This window comes from Humulus lupulus, chromosome 5, assembly GCF_963169125.1.
Source record: "Humulus lupulus chromosome 5, drHumLupu1.1, whole genome shotgun sequence".
NCBI lineage: Eukaryota > Viridiplantae > Streptophyta > Magnoliopsida > Rosales > Cannabaceae > Humulus > Humulus lupulus.
In genome coordinates, this window is record NC_084797.1 from 47727196 (window position 1) to 47746651 (window position 19456).

The window sequence follows — 19456 nt, forward strand, 5'->3', positions numbered from 1 at the left end:
GCTGCATTTGCACTCTAACATAAGAATTTATAAATTTAAAATTTGTAAAAAATAATATATTCAACCAATAAAAACTTACAATATCAAAAATCTTAGATGACTGTAATATAGGATTCTTTTCATCATCAAGTGAGTCTCAAACTTCTACTTTTTTCTTTTAGTATCACCCGTGCAAGAATGAAGTGTCTTACAAGCAACATATGAATATAAATATACAAGTATAATTGATGTTATAAATTAAATAATAAATAGATGTTTAAAAATAGGTTCAACATAAACCATTAGAATTATACTTCATTGCAATGTTCGAGAGAGCCCATAAATATTTCCTAGTAATGCATTTTCCTCCAAATTTGATGTAGTAGTAAATTGAAGTAGGAGCCGGGTAGTAAGTATTTCTATTGTCATAATTTAAAAAAATAAATTAACTCAACAAACATGAAATATGTTTTGACAAAAAAGAACAACAACAAAAAAATTACTATATTTCAAGCAGGAAGATACCAATTCTTACACTCTTTACCCTTCTTCAACCTCTCATCCTTGGTCAATAATGAAGAAACCATAGTAACAGTCTGCATTTACCAAAACAAAATTATAACTGTCACACTAAAATTATTAATATATACAAATGAATTACCTCAGTCTCCAACTTCGTTTTAGGTCCAAGATAACAGAACTCGGGTCGTCGTAGAAAACTAAACTCACTTTCAACTATATTTTTCCTATACTAGATACAATAATAGACATTAAAATATATTGAAAAAATGACAAAAAAATATATACATTAAGACAGAAAAACTTACAATTGATCATAGTTTGAGAAAATGTATTCTAACACTTCCCTATCTTTCGGTTTTAAAGTATTACCGAGTTTAAAATCTTCAAAGAACACAACATCATCTTGGCTAATAACATGTTTTTTTTAAAATAGTGATGGTGAGGCTTTTTCGCTAATGGATTCACATGTCAGTTTTTCTTCTTCTCATATCTACATGAATTTTATCCTTGGCTTGTAAATCCAGTTTAATAAAGTGTAGTTCATCTCTCAACTCGTGTTCAATAATTGTCCTCCATTCCATTTATGATTTCATCACAAATTTCTATACAAAAAAAATTGATGAAGATTATCACTCTATAAGAAATATTTTTTTTAAAATAATAATATGTTTGAAAAAATTACATGATGAAATTTTCAAAACTTTAAAATTCCTCACATTTTTAGTTTATTGAATATAAATGAACTACAAAATAATTTGTAATAATAATGTTTTAAAGAAAAATTTTAAAAATTGGAAATTTTTAAAACCCTATAACCTTCAATATAAATTTATAACCCTAATAGTTCATATCTAAGAAGTTTGAATAATTTCAAATTTTACTATGGAAGAAAAAAATGATAATTTGTTTGTAATAATAATAAAGAAAAAATAAATAAATGAGAATCTTGAATGAAACACTTTAAAATATCTTGAGTTTTTTCATCAAACACGTAAAAAAAACTATTCTTATGGGTTTTTACTAAAAAAATTTTTTAAGAGAAATAAGATTTTCATTTTTTTTTAATTTCAAATCCTACAGAACAAATAAAATAAGTTGGAATTTTTTTGGAAAAAAAAAACTCTAGTAGTGAATTTCGAAATATCAAATTGGAGAAATAGATGATAATTTTTTTGTAAAAATAAAGAAAGCACAAAAATAATTGAAAATCTTGCAAAAAACACTATGAAAAATCTAGAGCTTTTTCATCAAACATTTTTTTTTTAAAATTGTTCTTGTGGGATTTTAGTAAACAAGTTTTTCAAGAGAAATAAGATTTAGTCATCTTTTTTAATTTCAAATCCTACATGACAAATAAAACTAAGTTGGATTTTTTTTAAAAAAAAGCTCTAGTAGTGAATTTCCAAATATGAAATTGAAGAAATAGATGATAATTTGTTTGTAAAAATAAAGAAAGCACAAAAATGATTGAAAATCTTACAAAGAACACTGTGAAAAATCTAGAGTTTTTTCATCAAACACTTTAAAAAAAATTCTTGTAGGTTTTTACTAAACAAGTTTTTCAAGAGAAATAAAATTTACTCATCTATGTGAATTTCAAATCTTACATAACAAAAAAAAAAGTTGGAATTTTTTTGAAATAAATTGAAAATTTACTAGTGATTTTCAAAAATGGCATAAACTTGGAAATCTTACTTAAAAACACTTTCAGAATTTGGAGCTTCTTTAATAAATAAGTTTTTTAAGATGAGTAAATTTTGTATAAAATTATATATAATATATATAAAATTTGAAATATGCATCATTAATTAGCCAACTAATTGTAGTTGGCAAGAAAAAAGTCATTAATGCATAATGAATAAATCTGGAAAGAACATGGAATGAATAATGAATTAAATGAATGGAAAAGGAATGAAGATATGGAATCTTGGAATAAATCTTAAATAATAATTTTTTTAATTATTTAATTAAATTAAAAGGTGACTGTCATGTCAGCAGGTAGCCCATTACCAAGTTTAAAAAAAATCAAAGATAACATTAATTAACATCTTTAAATGTGGATCAATAGATCTTAATCCTATGACTATTAATTGACAACCCATCTATGGGAAAAAAACTCAATCATCCTTAAGAATGAACTCATATATATATATATATATATATAAATTATAAGTTGTTACTAAAGCTATATTAGTGACAATTTAAGATTCTTATGTACTTATCACATCCTCCTCTGACCTCTCAAGTGATTGTTTTCTACATTATATTTTACATCATATTTTGACCCTTAAATCAGAAGACCTATTAATTATGACTTCTTATGAAAAGAATTATATAAGCCTTCTTTATAATTATGGTGTGTTTCTAAACTTAGAAAAATGAGCCATCTTTATTATTTTCTAAGTGTGTTTCTAATTATCCTATATGACTTAATTCTCAGGCTCGAAACTCATCGTTGTTCCAAAGTTAACCATACTGAGGGAGGGCTGGGATCAGTAAAATCATTCCCACTACTATGGCCCCCTATCTCTCAATATAGAGAACCTAGTTCATTGATTTGTATCCACCCTCACCGAACTTAGTCATTATTTATTAAATTTATTATTTATTATTATTGCAAAAATAAATCAAACTCATACATGTCATCAAAATAACAATGATATTAATTTGGAAAAACGTTTTCACTAAGTACAATCATAAAGGAAAAATAATAAATAAAATAAATAAATAAACTAATCTATTCTAAAAATCGAGATCTTCTACATCAGATCCTTCATCTAACATATCATCATCTATCTCTTCATAATCATCATTTTCGTGAACCTCAAAAATTCCTCTTGGAAGATTTGTAAAGATTATATTCTTTTGCTCTTGTGTGAATTGGAATTCCATCTTAGATGTAAATCTTATTATGAGAAAATAATATCTCCTATGCGGTGGTACTTCATCCTCAACATCTATTGTCTCCCATATTTATTCCAAAGCAGCAATTACAAAAGGAAAATCTCTAAAAAAAGGCTAATTACTAAAATATATTGCTCCGTAGCTCTCATCAATATTTGCTTAGTTGTTTGGAGATGAACTATTTGATTATGGAATAAAAGAAATCTCCGAGTGAGTCTCTCCAATATTCCTATTGTATTTCTTGGTTCTCTAATCCTTTTTAAGGCTTTAATGGCTCGGATATCGTTACATGATAAAGCTCCATCCATATCTTAACGAAAACATAAGACTAAAATATTAGCTATAACACATAAACATAATAACTAAAACATAAATATTTACATTGGCAGTTAGATTCGGAGCTTGAGCATGTGTATCAAGGAGAATTTTATGTAAATGGACCGTTGCTCTGATACCAACTGTAACGACCTAACTATCTATGAGACTTAGGTCATTAAATCTATTAGACCTAACTACAACTTTAGAGAAAACATCCATAAGAAAATTCATAACTTTATTGAAAACTTTAAAGATAATATTTGTAATACATAAATGAGCTTATTATTTTAAAATAAAACATAACTTTAAATAAGATTGTTTACAAAGCTAAATGCGGAAAAATACATAAAAATGTAATTTAAAGAAACTAAAACAATAAACGTTGTTCTCGAATCGACACTCAGCCCATCCACTCCATTCACCTCCATACACACACCAAGCTTCCAAGAATCCTTCCGCCTTTGCATCTATTTTCCTGCATTACACTAAAAGAAAAGGATTGAGCCTAATGCCCAGCAAAGAAAAACTACTAATCAACATAAACATATACATAAAGTTATAACATAACATATACTATAAATATATCATACATATACCATAAACATATGACCATAAAAATGTACACCATATAAGATTATACTAATAATGGCCATTATGACATGTGATAAACCATCTACGTCCCCTGTCTAATATTTGAGGTAGGTTAGATCACATGTGGTGTATGATAACCCATCTAGGTCCTCTCTCTCATATTTGAGGTAGGGTAAATCATAACATAACATATTAAAACATAAACTTATCATAACATATTATAAATAACATAACATATCATACAAACATACAAGATCTAGCCTATTTTCCTTACCAAAATCGGGATATGAGAATTAATGCGAGACGTGGAACACTCTTAAAACCAGCAATAGAATAGTGAGTATTTCTAAAGGAAAGAGATGAAAAGAATAGAAATAAACCACCAAGAGAAAACTTACCGAAAAGACACCTTAAGTTCAAAGAACTTAAAAACTTAACCACAAAACCATAACAAAAGTTAGAACCTGAATGAAAACTAAAGAAACTAAGGAATCAAAAGAATTGAACTTAAGAATAAGGGTACCTTTGTTAACCTTATGGATTGGCCTAACTACAATACCGAAACACTCTAATCCTTACTTCCCAAGTGTTTGATAAAGCTTAAGAATGATAAAGCTTTTTTCTTTCCCAACCCAAGTGTATCACTCTTATGGTCTCACTAGCACCTTGGAGTCTGATCACAACTGAAGAGTAAGTGAAAGGGTTGGGTACTAGGTCCTATTTATAGAGGTAAGGAGTGAAACTAACCCCATTTGGATTTGAATAAAAATAATGAATTTAATTGAAGATAATTGAATATTAGTCAATCAGAGGCTAAAAACTCGGTCAAAACTAACAGAGGTAAGTCTAAGGAGTCAAAGGTGGTTTTTAAAAATTAAAAAAAAAAAAATATGGACGATATATCGCCCCTATGTAGCGATATATCGGCTGCCCCTAGTTCCGAGTCTTCATTCGTACGATCGTGCAATGCCAATGTGTTTTCCGTATTCAGCGTCAGGCGATATATCGGCTCTAATGCTGCAATATATCGGCATACGTGATTATTTTAAACACGTAATTGCACTTTTTCAGCATAATTAAGGTTGGATAACTACTTTGACTGAGTCAAACTACGATCCTAACAGTTTCTGGTGAAGACTAAGTCTTATATTCCCTTATTTTATCATTAAAATAATAATTCATTAATAATCATGCTTATGACAAGTGTCATAATCCTATTGGCTCTATTTAAACCTTAGGTTATAATAATTATCATATTTATAACCAGCAATATTAATCAAACCTTATGTTATAATTAATATTCTTAAACTATAGGTTAAACTTATAAAATTCATAACTATTCCTAGGAGTTTCCAACTAAGTCCTGGTTTGAACCAAAATCCACGAAATTTAAAATACTACAACTACTACTAGCTAGCTAACTAAGTAAACATTCTGAGACTCTACATTAGAATAATATCATATTAAACATATAATATAATCTACTGTCAATTAGCAACAAATTGTTTTTTTTTTAAATTAGCAAGAAACTTAAATTTAAAATCCATGTATAATATTTAATATTATATTAAATATATAATATATAATGTCTTGTTGTCACTCTCAAATTAAAATACTAGAACAAACATAAACTTAAACAAAAATAAATAAATTATTTAATTAAAATATGATATTTATTTAAAATTTATATGACATTAATATAAATTTAATAAAAATAATTAATAAATTCTATAAATAAAACTAAACAAACGTGCATACTGCACGTTGCTTGTATCTAGTATATTTTTTTATATTCCAAAACTTGACATTAGAATTCGTTAACCAATACACTTAGTTAATGAGGTGTACTTTTTTGTTACTTTTCTGTTAAGACTTTAACCTCTTTTGGTTAAGTCTATTAATGCTGGTCTCCTTGTAAACTCTTTGTATGTAAATAAGATTTACCTTTAACCTTGATTATCATTGAATCAAGGTGTTTCTCTCACATACTTTCTGTTTCTAACTTGATATTAGAACCAGGAGATCCCTAATTTTTCTTCTTGAGCTCCTTACTTCTCATCCATGACAGGCACAATCGGTGCCCCTGAAACCACTACTGCTCTACTACTCTTTCGGCGGCCTCGAGTTCCTCTGTCCTCACCGCTCAACAACAATAGTTCATTGCGTTATCCTAGGCTATAAACCATGCCCTCCCAATTCGTCTCGATCGCACAAATTTCCTTCTTTGGCATCATTAAACGGAAAATGTCATTTATGCCAATGGCCTTGAAGATTATCTAGCTTCTTTTTTTCCTTTTTGAATGGTAAAGGAGATTATGCTTTTGAGGTAAAATGTTGTAATTTTTTTCTTCATATTATTTATGTGAAATGTTGATGTATGTGGCCTATCTTTAAAGTTTTTCTTTCCACGTCACTTATATTTTTTTGCTGAGTTACTTTGTTAGGTTAATAAATGAAATGGTGAAGCAATTTTCATAGTTCATCTTTTATCATCAAATGTTCAAGTAATGGTTTATTTTATTTTTGTTGTGCATTCTCTAACTTTGTATCGTTTTATGTCTTCTAATTATATTTATGAGAACAATGTACCCTTTGTTCCAGCAATTTATGACTTGTTAAGGTATTATACATGCCATAACAATGATTAGGAATGAAGACTTATGCTGCAAAAAGAGGAGTGGGCATGCCTAATCTTTGAAAGATGACCAATGTTCTTATATTTTTGTCTAAAAATAACCAAAGAGATGAAGTCAAATGATTTGGATGTTGATATGTTATGTATTTTCATTTTACTACCTTCTTTCGTGAACATTATGAAGTAGTTAGATGGTATCAATTTGCTCAATTATGAAGCTCTCGTGCATGTTGATCGAAGAGTGTGACTTGTGTTGGAGCCATCTGTAGGAGTATTTGATGACTTTTTCTGGCATGTTTTGTTTAGCATGTTATAAGCTTTTTTTTTTTTATATATAAGGTGATGTTTGGTTGGGGTGATAGAATATATATCATTTTTTTCTATTTCTGTATTTGGTTGCTTTATAAAACATTTGAATATCATTCCAACAAAATAAGTTCTCCTTCATTTTATTATATTCTATTCATATTATTATTATCATTGCCATTCCTATTTCATTGGTTTCATTAATTCCAACCAAACGTACCTAAGAGAAGTACAAGTCTTGGCTCTTTCCGGCAACATGCTTTGGGCTCTTGATCTTGGTTTTTATGTCTCCACCTTAGAAAAGGATGCTGAGGTAATGATTTTTTCAGCTCTGTCTCAGCATTTGGTATTTTCTCAGTAGAATTTTTTCAGATACCTTAGGAACTTGTTAGCTAAGGACAACTAAAATTGAAAAAAAATAAAATAAAATACAGAAAGTAACAAAGAATGTTTTTTCTCTTAAAAAAATGCCACAGAAAAAGAAATATGGAGTCTAAATTCATGCAGAAATATGGAGTTGGGCTTTAGTTTTGTTTTCTGGGCTGAGCCCACACCTAAAACAAGAACTTGAAGTAGAATTTGAGTAAATGTTAACATAAATATGGGAATCTTAAATAAACTTTAAATATATATGGACAAAAAAATAATTAAGCCAAATATGGTAATACACGGTTAATACAAAATAATAAATATGGAATTCCCATAAACTAAACTAACAGATTCCCATAATTTTCTCACCCACTGCCAATCAAGAAAATTTTTGTATGGTACAGCAATTCATCGATCATTTTTTCCGATCACAGCTTCATATTCTCCATTCTTTCCGATCACAGCTTCATATTCTCCATTCTTTCCGATCAAAATCCGATCAAGAAGTGATAGCTGCTACTCTCATCATCGTCTCCGATCTGGCTGCTACTCTCATCATCGTCTTCTTTCTCCAGTCATCAAATTAAAAATTCAATTGAATTTGAGATCTTCTTCTTCTTCTTCTCCGGCAGATCTTCTTCTCCGATTACATCCCCTGCTTTTACGTTCGTTCACATCAGCAAACGCATAAATCCATCAACTTCTCTGATTTCTCAAACAGGTAAGCAAATCTTTCTTCAAATATACGACATGCAAAATATTTACACAAATAATCTGCAAATTACTTCCTGATAAAATTCTTGACTCAAACTACTTGTTTCAAGACTTTTTTAATTACAAACGTGAAACCAGTTACACACACAAAAACAGAATTTAATGCAACATAAATAAATATGGAAACTGGAAAATAGTTCTCGATTCAGAAAAAGAAACCAGTTACTAAAATAATTTCAACATTAATAATATTCATTCACTAACACAACCAGATACATTTTAAACATCACTAAAAATTATGTTGGGCTATATTGCAGATATGGAGACCATAATGACATTGATTCGATTTGGAGGAAAATGGACAGATAGATATCCGTATGATGAGTACACCATGACTGGACTGATAATACCAACAAATTGTTCTCTAAACAATTTGGTTCATTTAGTGAAAACTGAAATAAAATGCAATATTCAAAATATTGAGCTGAGTTACCAGTTATCACCAGGTATGCCACCAATGAAATTACTCACTGACAATTCAGTCCTATTCTACATTGAGCTGAAAAAGAAGCAAAATGAAGTAACTGAGCTACCACTATGCATCACCACTGTTGATCAAACAATAGCTGAAACTGTTCAACACACTACATATGAAGAAGAAACACAAAAACAGAACCCAGATTTAGAAAAGCTAGTTCTTCAACTAAACAACGAGCAATCAGCTACAGAATTACAATATCACGAAGCAACCTACACCAGAAATAACCAGGTACAAACCTTCCCAAATACTACAGACATAGCTGATGATGTAGCAGAATTTATCATAGAGAGAACAGAAGAAAACAAAAGAAAAAGAAAATAAGAAACAGAAATTATAACTGATCATAAAATTTTCAAAGTTGAAGAAGGCCAGATTTATAAGGACAAAAAGCTCTTAAAATTTGCTCTATGTTATTATGCTATGATCCACAACTTCCAATTCAAGACAAAAAGATCTGAACCAAGAGAGTACCTGGTAACCTGTGTGGATGACAATTGTAACTGGTTACTTAGAGCTTCAAAGTTCAGGAAAACAGAAACATTTAAAATCAGAAAGTATGTAAAAACTCACACCTGCTCCTTGGATATCATTATGGAAGACCACAGGCAGGCTAATTGCAATGTCATTGGGGAACTAATAAAATCAAAATACATGTCAATAAAGAGAGTACACACACCACATGACATAATCAACGACATGCTAGATGATTTTGGTGTTTCAATGGGGTACCAAAAAGCCTGGAGAGCAAGAGAAAAAGCTTTAGAATTGGCAAGGGGAAACCAAGATGATTCATACCAAAAACTTCCCATCTACCTTCACATGCTAAAAGTATCGAACCCAGGTACAATTACACACCTGGTTACAGACAATACAGATCACTTCAAATATATGTACCTAGCATTTGCAAATTCCATCAAAGGATGGAAACACTGTAGGCCAGTCATTGTGATAGATGGAACTTACTTGAAGACATCATTTGGGGGAACTTTATTCACTGCTTCAACAATTGATGCTAACAACAACATATTCCCATTAGCCTTTGGAATTGGAGACTCTGAAAATGATTCATCATGGTTATGGTTTTTCACAAAGCTAAAGGAGACATATGGAGAAAGAGAAGGTACGATTTTCTTCTTTATATTCTTATTGAAACAAACTAAGCTCATAAAATTATCAGTTTAATAATAATCCAGCAATAAAATAGAGAAAACAGTGTAAAAAAAAAAAATAACAGTCATATAAATTAATGAAACCAGTGACTCAGTTAATACTTAATAACCAGTTACTCCATTGTGATTTTGCAAAACAGGTATGGCAATCATTTCAGACAGGCATAAAAGCATAGAAAATGCTATAGACCATGTATACCCAAAAGCTTTCCATGGAGCATGCATATTCCACCTGTTAAACAACATCAAAGTCAATTTTGGTGTCCATGGGGAGGACCTAAACCTAAACTTTGTCAAAGCAGCAAAGGCATACAGGGTACAATCATTTGAGCATTACATGCATGAAATAGACAAGATTGACACACGCATAAGACCGTATTTACAAAAAATTGGATATTCAACTTGGTCTAGATGCCATGCTCCAACAAGAAGATATACAATGATGACATCAAATATAGCTGAATCAATAAATGCTGCATTGAAAGCTGCAAGAACGCTGCCAATCACTACAATGATGGAGGGCCTTCGAAGTTTAGTTCAAAAATGGGTATGGAAAAATGGTAACAAAGCAAACGGAACATTCACACAAGTAACAACAGATACTGAAACTGTGCTTAGAGAAAACTTTATTCGTGCCATTAAATTTCAGGTACCTGACATATATTGAGCACTGAATATTATTTATCAAAACTCTTAGTAACCAGTTACTCAAAAATATCACAGTATCCAGTTTCTAACATGTGTTTCTCTACTAAAATAAACAGGTCTTCCCAGTAAACACTATACTGTACCAAGTTGTGGTTGAACAGAAAGGAAATTTTTTGGTCAACCTAATGGAGAAAACATGTGAATGCAAAAGATTCCAACAAGACGAAATACCGTGTGCACATGCAATAGCAGTATTCGCCAAAACACGGCTGAAAACATATGATTATGTTGCTGATTACTACAAAACTACAACTATGAAAGCAACATATGACTCAACTGTTCATCCATTGCCAAATGAAGGCGAATGGACACTGCCAGAGACTTTAAACATAATTGTCCTACCACCAAAATCAAGAAAACCACCAGGCCGCCCTAGAAGGAAAAGAATCAGATCTAGAGGAGAACCAAAGGTGCAAATAAAATGTGGAAGATGCGCACAGCAAGGGCATAACAGAAAAACATGCAGGAATGAACCAATCCCAAAGCTGCGAAACACAACAAAGTCAAAGAAAATAGACAAATAATTTTCTAAAGAATAGATATACTACAATTTCAATATTTTCATTTCATGTAATAAAATTGTATCCTAATGTTTTCTACTTCAATAAAAGTACAAACTTTTTAAACATTTTACATTTTATAAACTTGATACTCAACTTCATGGTTCCAAACACAAAGATATTCCAAATCTGGATACTCAAGTACCTGGTTACAACACATATTATAGAAAGAAAAAAAGACAGATACTATAAGTAAATTTAACAAACAACTACATATACATGTAACCAACGATTTAAAAACCTAATTATAAAACCACAAATCTTTCACAAAAAACAAAAAAACATAAAATATTATAAACTTGATACTCAACTTCTAGGTTCCAACACAAGATATTCAAAAACTGAAAATTCAAGTACCTGGTTACAACACATAAAAATATAAAAAACAAAAAGCAATCACTATAAGAAATTTTAACAAACAACTATATATTAATAAAACCAACTACTTTAAAAACCTAGTTATATAATCAGAATTCGTTCACACAAAAAAAAAACAACAAACATAAAAAAATAAAATATAATTTAAAAAATAGAAATAAAAACTAAAGAAACAGTAACCAGTTACCTGAAACATATAGCTTTTACAATCTAACACAGAAGTAACCGGTTACACCATCTTCATACAATAATAATTGAAACCTATATGAAAAAAAAAACATGTACATCACAATATCTTCACACTTTAAAAAAAAAAAAAAAAAACTCCAACACTATTGAATAAAAAAACATACACATTAAAATAATATACATTAAAAAAAACTTTATATTAAGCCAAAAGTTGAAACCAATTCTTTACATTGACCAAAAAAAAAAAAAAAAACCATACATAAGTCCAGTACTAAAACAGTACCCAGTTACAAACCACAACTTCACTATTAAACAACGAAAGAAAAAAAAGACATGGTCGTTAATACAGCTAAAAAAAAAAATAAACTCCAACATTTCTACTTATAATTCCTCCTTCTCTTTGATTTCTTTGATGGACCATCATCTTCTGTCTTGTACCCACCAATCTGCTTCTTTTTTGCATGACTATAGAAGTTAATGGCAAGATAATCACGATAGGTAGCAATTTTGGCAGCCATGTTCTTCGGGATGTCATCAATCTTCCCATGAATAAACAAATCAGCATACTTGATAACAAATACTCCACAATCACTGCAAAAACAAAAAAACAAAAAACACAAAAAACAGAATATGAAATTACTTAAAAACAAACAAAATAGAAAAATAAACAACAATATACAAAAAACCAGTTACTTACTTATCCTCTTGAAATGGCAAGTCTTTGGCAAAGTTAAAATCAATTGGATCCTTCTTCCCAACAGAATATGGACCAACATTCAAGTCCAAATCTTTCCTAGAACAATAAAAATCAAGAAAATCTAGAAAATATGGTAAAACAACAGAGTAAGCCTTCACATATGGCAAAGCAATACTCTCATTCTTCTTCCCCGTCAAAGAATTGTAGACAGTTAACATCCTACTCTTAATGGAAAAGTGAATAAAAACCCAATGCAACTGAACCTTCACATGCACAGGAAAAAGAACATGATCCACATCCACCCAAGGAGTGTTACAAAACAAATATTCACCAATAATGTAATCTGAAATTAGATTATCAAAACGAATGATGCTTGAATCACATTTGGCTGCCACAAAGTTATCATACAAACCCTTGATAGTTGCATCAAACCAAGAGTCTGTAGTTGTAACCCTCTTGTTCAAACCATCAACCAGCTTAATCTTCTTCCTCAGGTAATAAAAACATACATTTATATGCTACAAAAAATAAATAAACATACAAAAGTTAGGAACCTGGTTACTACCCATAAATAAAAAAAACAATTTACAGACAGTACTAAAAGGAACCTGGTTACTTTTCTTAACCATGATCAACAACAAAAACAAAACATCTAAACAAAACAAAGACTAATTAAGAATCATTATACCAAGAACCTGGTTACTAGCCAATATATAATAAAAAAAAAACAAGTTACACACAATGCTTCAAAGAACCTGGTTACTACCCAAAATTTAAAAATATTTTACACACTTATTAACAGGAACCTGGTTACTTGACTTAAACATGATCAACAAAAAAAAAACATCTAAACAAAAAAATACTACTAAATAAACATTATAACAAGAACCTGGTTACTTACAGTGTCCATAAGCTCCTCCCCACAAGTTTGAAGCTTGTAAAACCACCTTTTCTCAGAAATTTTAACAAATGAATAATCCATTGGGGGATTGATAATGTTATTGACATCAGAAAATTTATTCTTCCTTCAAAACAAAAAAAAATATATATATATTAACAAACAATTAAATATCAAGAATAATAATATTAAAGAAAATATAAAAAAACATACTTATTCTTAAAATTCATTTTATCCTCAATCCAAGAAATATAATCCAGGCAATCATTCTTTGAAACATTCTGCCCTATTTCATTTTCAAATGGAACCAATCCTCTAACAATCACCACTTCCACTCCCTTCCTCTTCACAGTTTCTTTAACATCAGAAGAACCAAACTCAGTAACAAAAGGAGACTTGACATGAGTACTAGGTTTAGGCTCCCTCTTTTCAATAGCAACAGGAACCTCATCATCATCACCAACCATCACAACCTTCCAATCATCCTTACTCCCGGTAAATTTCTTTTCTCCTTCTGCATACTGAACAGTTCTATCAATAACACTCAAAATCTCTGGATCAACATATACTTCTTCAAAACTTAAACCAACTGAACTGAACTCAGGCTTGTTTGTAAAATCCTATAATGAATAAAAATAAAATCAATTACAACAAATTCAATTTTAAATAAAATAATACAAGAAACAAAACAAAAATAAATTACAAAACCTTATCTCCACCCACAACATTTGACAACTCCAACCCAGAATAAACAGCATCAAAATTTTCATTTAAATCCTTCTCAACACCCTAAAAGAAATAATGAAACTGGTTACAACATTAACTGGTTACACTAAACAACTACAGAAAGAAAACATACTATTAAGAAAAATAAACTAGTTACCTTACTATCATCAGACTCTTCAGCTGAATCATTTCCACAATCCTAGCCAAAAAAAAAAAAAAACAATCTGGTTACAACTAAAAATGGTTAAAAAAACAATAAAGCATAAAAACAAACAAGTTACCTTAGAATCATCAGAAATAGGACTGGAAACATTATCAAAATCATCTGGCTTTTCCCCTTCATTAAAACCAGCACTTTCATCACTTGAATTTGCAACTTTTTCAGAATTTTTTGCAACAAATTTTGCAATCATTGCAGATAAATCACTGAGTTTCCCCATGAACTCAGATCTCATAACTGCAATGTCACTAATAATAGTTTCTTGGCATGCTTTTATTGATGAGATTGATTCACAAATCAATCTCAACTTTTCACTATCAACCTACAAAACAAAATAAAATACTTTACAAAACAGCAAAAAAAAAAAAAAAAAACATAAAAAGAAACCTATAAATTTTAAAACAAAATAATATATTTTTTTTAACTAAAACAAACAACAAAACTAACCAGTACCTGGGTACCCGGACTACTGTCTCCATCTTCAGCACACACCTTCGGCAAGTATAGAGGCTCAAACTTAAACTTCTTTACTGCCAGTTTCTTTCTCTCCTCAGAAGACGGATAGACATTCAGGATAGTCAACTGAATAAATTAAAAATATATATATACAATATCAAGAAAACTGGTTACCATCAACTGAAACCAGGTACACAAACAAAAATCCAAAAATGAATCAAACAAATTTAGCAAGAAACCAGTTACAAAACAAAAAGATTATACCTTCTGATTGTTGAAAACCTTTCCCACCAAGTTTGCATAGAACGCATTATCTGTACTCTTCCAATTCAACAAACGTGGAAATTTTTTCCCAACCCGTTGACAAAACTCAGGACTCAACTCAGCTATACTTTCATAAATCCATACAAGAAAAGCAATGGGAAACCCAAGAAGTTTGTAAGGGTGAAGGCCAACCTTCCCATCAACGAACAGTCCATCAAAGATTTTATTCCCACCCTTCAAAGCAGTTTTCAAATATTGAAAACTCCTATCCCATACAAACTTGCCAAAACTAATATTTGCTAATTCAGAAAAATCTCGATCAACCATCTCAAAAAAGAAATCATCAACCAACTTATCACTAGTATAGCCGTACAAATAGTTAACTAGGATATGAACTATACCCAATTTGACAACATCCTCATCATCAACTAGATCCTTACTAATAAAAGCATTGCGTAATTCAGACTTCGACACCTTACCAACAAAACGGCCAAATATTTTTTTCTTAAACAAAACCTTCTTTTTTTGAAAACGACTTAAATCAAAATCACCATCACATCTAAGACCCGTAACTAGAGCAAACTCTTCAATAGAAAACCTACACACTCTACGACCAAGCTTAAACCACATTTCCTCTTCCTCCCTCTCATGAGATACCTCTCTCAATAACACAAGCTGGGCAAGTTGAGTTTGAAAATGAATATCACATACTTCTAAAAAGTGCCCAAATGGGGTCTTCTTAAACAATGATTTCTGACTTTTAGTCAACTTAGATTTCAAGTCAGTAATGACACTCTTGTCATTAAAATGTTGAACCTTACTACCAAACCTCTTGGAGGGGTATATCTTTAAATGAGCCTGCAGAAAAAAACAAAACAATTAAACATGCAACCAGTTTCAAAAAATATAAACATGAAAAATTTATAAGTACTTTACATTTATAAAACGACTTATATGTATTTAACTTTGTATGGTTTAAATATACATATAAAAAAAAACAATTCATTCACTAAGGTAAACAAGTTCAAAACTCATTAAGCAACATCGTTCACTGTTATCTGTAAAGTAACCAGGTACATATGTAACCAGGTACACATGAAACCAGGTACCAAAAAATAATAAAACAGCTTAGCAACAAAAAAAAACACAGCAATAACAATAAAACAAACACAAAACAGAATTTAAGATTATGCAAATTAACTACAAATCTACAAGAACCCAGATACACAACCATAAAAAAAATTAAAAAAACAGAATCCACATGTAACCAGGTACACATGTAACCAGGTACAAAAAAAAAACAGTTTAACAACAAAAGAAAACACAACAATAACTATAAAACAAACACAAAACAGAATTGAACATTATACAAATTAACTACAAAACTACAAGAAACCAAATACACAACCATAAAAAAATAAAACAAACAGAATCCACCCAATGTGAAACACAACAACAGAAACATAAACAGATGAACAATTTTATATTATAATAATTAAAAAAATAAACACATACCACAACATGTTTAGTCTCATGAGAATCATCTCCAGCATCCTTACTACCAGATGCACACGAATCCTTCGCCTGTTTAACAGTGGAAGGCGATTTACTTGTCTTCCTTGCAACAGAGGAAGGGGATTTACTCTTCTTCCTTGCAACAGACTTCAAATGTGTAATGTTACTCCTTCGAGGAAGAATCTCGCAAATATCATCCCCTACATTCTTCGATTCATCCTCTACTATACCAGAAATTTTCTTCTCCGAACCAGAAACACCACCGCATTCACCACAGTGATCCATCACACAAATTCGAGCAAGAGAAATATCAATGCACTACATAAAAAAAAAAACAAACAACACAAATGAAAAAAGAAAAACAGATATACACATATATAGAGCACAAATTACAAATAACTACCCATAAACTTCCCAAATAATAAACTGATCAAAAACTGACAAAAACCCCACTAAAAAACTAACGATAAAATCGTGCACCAAATATAAAAACCGTCATTAACACAGATTAAAAAACAACCACCCACGACAGAAAAATATATAATACAAAGCAAAATTAACAATCAATTTACATTAAAAAAAATAAAATAAAATAAACCCTGAAACCGGGTACTCACCGATACGAAAACACCACAAAGAGGCACAAATCCACAACGAGAAACTTATAAAAATCCTAAGAAAAAGAAAAAAAAAGAAGAAATCAACACAAAAAACCAAATGCTGAAAGAAAGAAAAAATTTGAACCAAACGATATATAAAAAACGTGATACTGAAGCAAACAGAAAAAGACATACCTGAAACCAGGTACTCACCGAGACGAAACACACGCACAGAAGGCAGAAAATCGACAACAAAGAACTCAAATAAACCCTAACACAAGAACGAAAACTAAGAACACAAATCACCACTGAAGAAAATGTGATACTTAATAAAATATACTAATAAAATTCAGAAAACGTGAAGAAGATAAAAACGTGATAAAGGCTGGGTACTCAAGTACCTGCATGCATACTGGGAATTGATTTCCTTTAAAAAAAAAATTCAAAAATAAAATAAAATAAAATAATAAAAAAAAACACATAAAATGACTAAAAAGCCATCACATAAATGCATAATAAACCACTACTGAATTAAAATTTTCTTACAAAAATGTTTACCAAAATAATAAAAATAATAATAAAAATAAAAAGACAAAAATTTACTCATAAAAATACCCCTATAGAAAAAAAAAACGTATACAAAAAAATATGGGATATAAAAGCAATATTTTGATAAATATGGGAAAACAAAACCCATAAAAAAGGAAAACAACAAAAAAAACCATAAAAAATGCACACACAAAAAAAAAGCCATATATATCAAATTTTAGTGAATTTTCCCATATTTCATGTAAATTCCTCTTAGTATATATATATATAAGGAAATTAACACATATATTGTAAATTATAAAAAAAATTCAAAATATATGGTATTTAAATGTATTTATGAATTTACGGTACGTAAGTCCATTATACACGGAGGCCACCCAAACTCAAATCTCCGACCTAGTCATATTTGATTTTTGATAATGAAATAAAATTTACGTTTATATTATATTCATGCTTATATATGGTTAAAATTGCATCAAAACTTTATATATAATCTAGTTAAATTATTATGAAATTTATTGTTAAAAAAGTAAAACAAAAAATACTTAAAATATTTTCTTTAAACAAATTATTACTAATTTAATAATGTAAACAATTAAACATTATTGTAACATCGTTTACAAAATTATTGTTACATATAAAAATAATTTTAACCTATATTTCTAATAAATATTCAAAGAAATCTCTTACACTAATATATTCTTAATGTAAAATGGATCAATGTAGAATTAAACTTAATATTATTCCAATAGTAGTTTGATATTAAGTATAATTAAGTTACAAATAACTTCATGAATTTGTAGCAATTTTTTACAAAAACTATCCCAGAAATTAAATTTCAAAACTTTTAGTCTATTTTAAAAAAAACAATAATAGCTTTGTTATTACAACATTTACCTAAAACAAAAAAAATATAAACACAATAATCATTAGAAAAATATATGTGAAAATTCAATGCACTATAACTACAAATTCAAGAAATTGTAATAGATAGTTACAAAGTCAAAATTTAACAAATTATAAAAATTGTAACAAACATTTTTAGTAAAACATACTAATAATAAACATTCAAAAGTTGTAACAAATATTTACAGAAACTAATAGAGTGGCTATGACTTATAGTAGATAACTAGAGCTATCAAGCTATCAACATGACCCTTTGTACCAAAACTAGGACCTTCTTGATTTGAATACGATAGCTAGTATAAAATAAACTAATAAAAAAAAACTTTATTTAAAGGGAAAAGAAAAATGATATTTCAAATTTTTTTACAAAGATGTGAACAAAAGGGTAATAAAATAATTTAGTCCCCCAATAGATTTATTATAATTAAGAAATAATAAAAAACAACAAAAAAATCTGGAAACAACTTTTCAAAACTGTAATATATAGAACCAAATCATTTTGCAAGTATACTTTACAAAACTATAACAGTCTGTTACAGATCCACATCAAACATTAAATAGACTTTACAAACTTCAAATAGATTGTTATTGATCTAGAAAATAACATATAATAGTCATTTTTCTTGTATGAAAGTTTACTGTAATTATGAAATAATAAAAAGCAACAAAAAATTGGAAACAAACTTTTCAAAACTGTAACATATAGAACCAAATCATACTGCAATCATACTTTACAAAACTGT

The 19456-nt window shown here is 29.4% G+C and overlaps 2 protein-coding genes across 4 annotated transcripts; one reads left to right on the forward strand and one right to left on the reverse strand.

The window, feature by feature from the left end:
- Positions 1-9256: 9256 nt before the first annotated feature.
- Positions 9257-12369, forward strand: LOC133834814 (protein FAR1-RELATED SEQUENCE 5-like). The gene is made up of 3 exons (XM_062264566.1): positions 9257-9999; positions 10189-10697; positions 10813-12369. The coding sequence occupies exons 1-3, from the start codon at positions 9300-9302 to the stop codon at positions 11278-11280; spliced, it is 1677 nt and encodes a 558-aa protein (XP_062120550.1). The 5' UTR covers positions 9257-9299; the 3' UTR covers positions 11281-12369.
- Positions 12370-12648: 279 nt separating this feature from the next.
- LOC133834815 (uncharacterized) lies at positions 12649-18130 on the reverse strand. 3 transcript variants are annotated; one of them, XR_009893454.1, is made up of 5 exons: positions 16660-18130; positions 15145-16002; positions 14878-15006; positions 14187-14746; positions 12649-14098 (listed from the first exon to the last, which is right to left on the reverse strand). XR_009893454.1 is itself a non-coding variant. In XM_062264568.1 (5 exons), the coding sequence occupies exons 2-5, from the start codon at positions 16942-16944 to the stop codon at positions 14390-14392; spliced, it is 1629 nt and encodes a 542-aa protein (XP_062120552.1). In that variant the 5' UTR covers positions 16945-16977; positions 17277-18130; the 3' UTR covers positions 12649-14389. The 3 variants fall into 3 exon arrangements, 2 of the variants coding, with proteins under 2 accessions (XP_062120552.1, XP_062120551.1); XM_062264568.1 differs by having other exon boundaries at positions 12649-14746; positions 16660-16977; positions 17277-18130; XM_062264567.1 differs by having other exon boundaries at positions 12649-14746.
- Between the last annotated feature and the right edge of the window lie 1326 nt (positions 18131-19456).

Excerpts from the sequence above, each read along its gene's own strand:
- LOC133834814 (XM_062264566.1), top strand. The coding sequence starts at position 9,300 with ATGATCCACAACTTCCAATTCAAGACAAAAAGATCTGAACCAAGAGAG. Across the intron at positions 10,000-10,188 it reads GACATATGGAGAAAGAGAAG|GTATGGCAATCATTTCAGAC; the intron begins GTACGATTTTCT and ends TTTGCAAAACAG. Across the intron at positions 10,698-10,812 it reads TTCGTGCCATTAAATTTCAG|GTCTTCCCAGTAAACACTAT; the intron begins GTACCTGACATA and ends TAAAATAAACAG.
- LOC133834815 (XM_062264568.1), bottom strand. The coding sequence starts at position 16,944 with ATGGATCACTGTGGTGAATGCGGTGGTGTTTCTGGTTCGGAGAAGAAA. Across the intron at positions 16,003-16,659 it reads ATGAGACTAAACATGTTGTG|GCTCATTTAAAGATATACCC; the intron begins GTATGTGTTTAT and ends TTTTTTCTGCAG. Across the intron at positions 15,007-15,144 it reads AGGTTTTCAACAATCAGAAG|TTGACTATCCTGAATGTCTA; the intron begins GTATAATCTTTT and ends TAATTTATTCAG.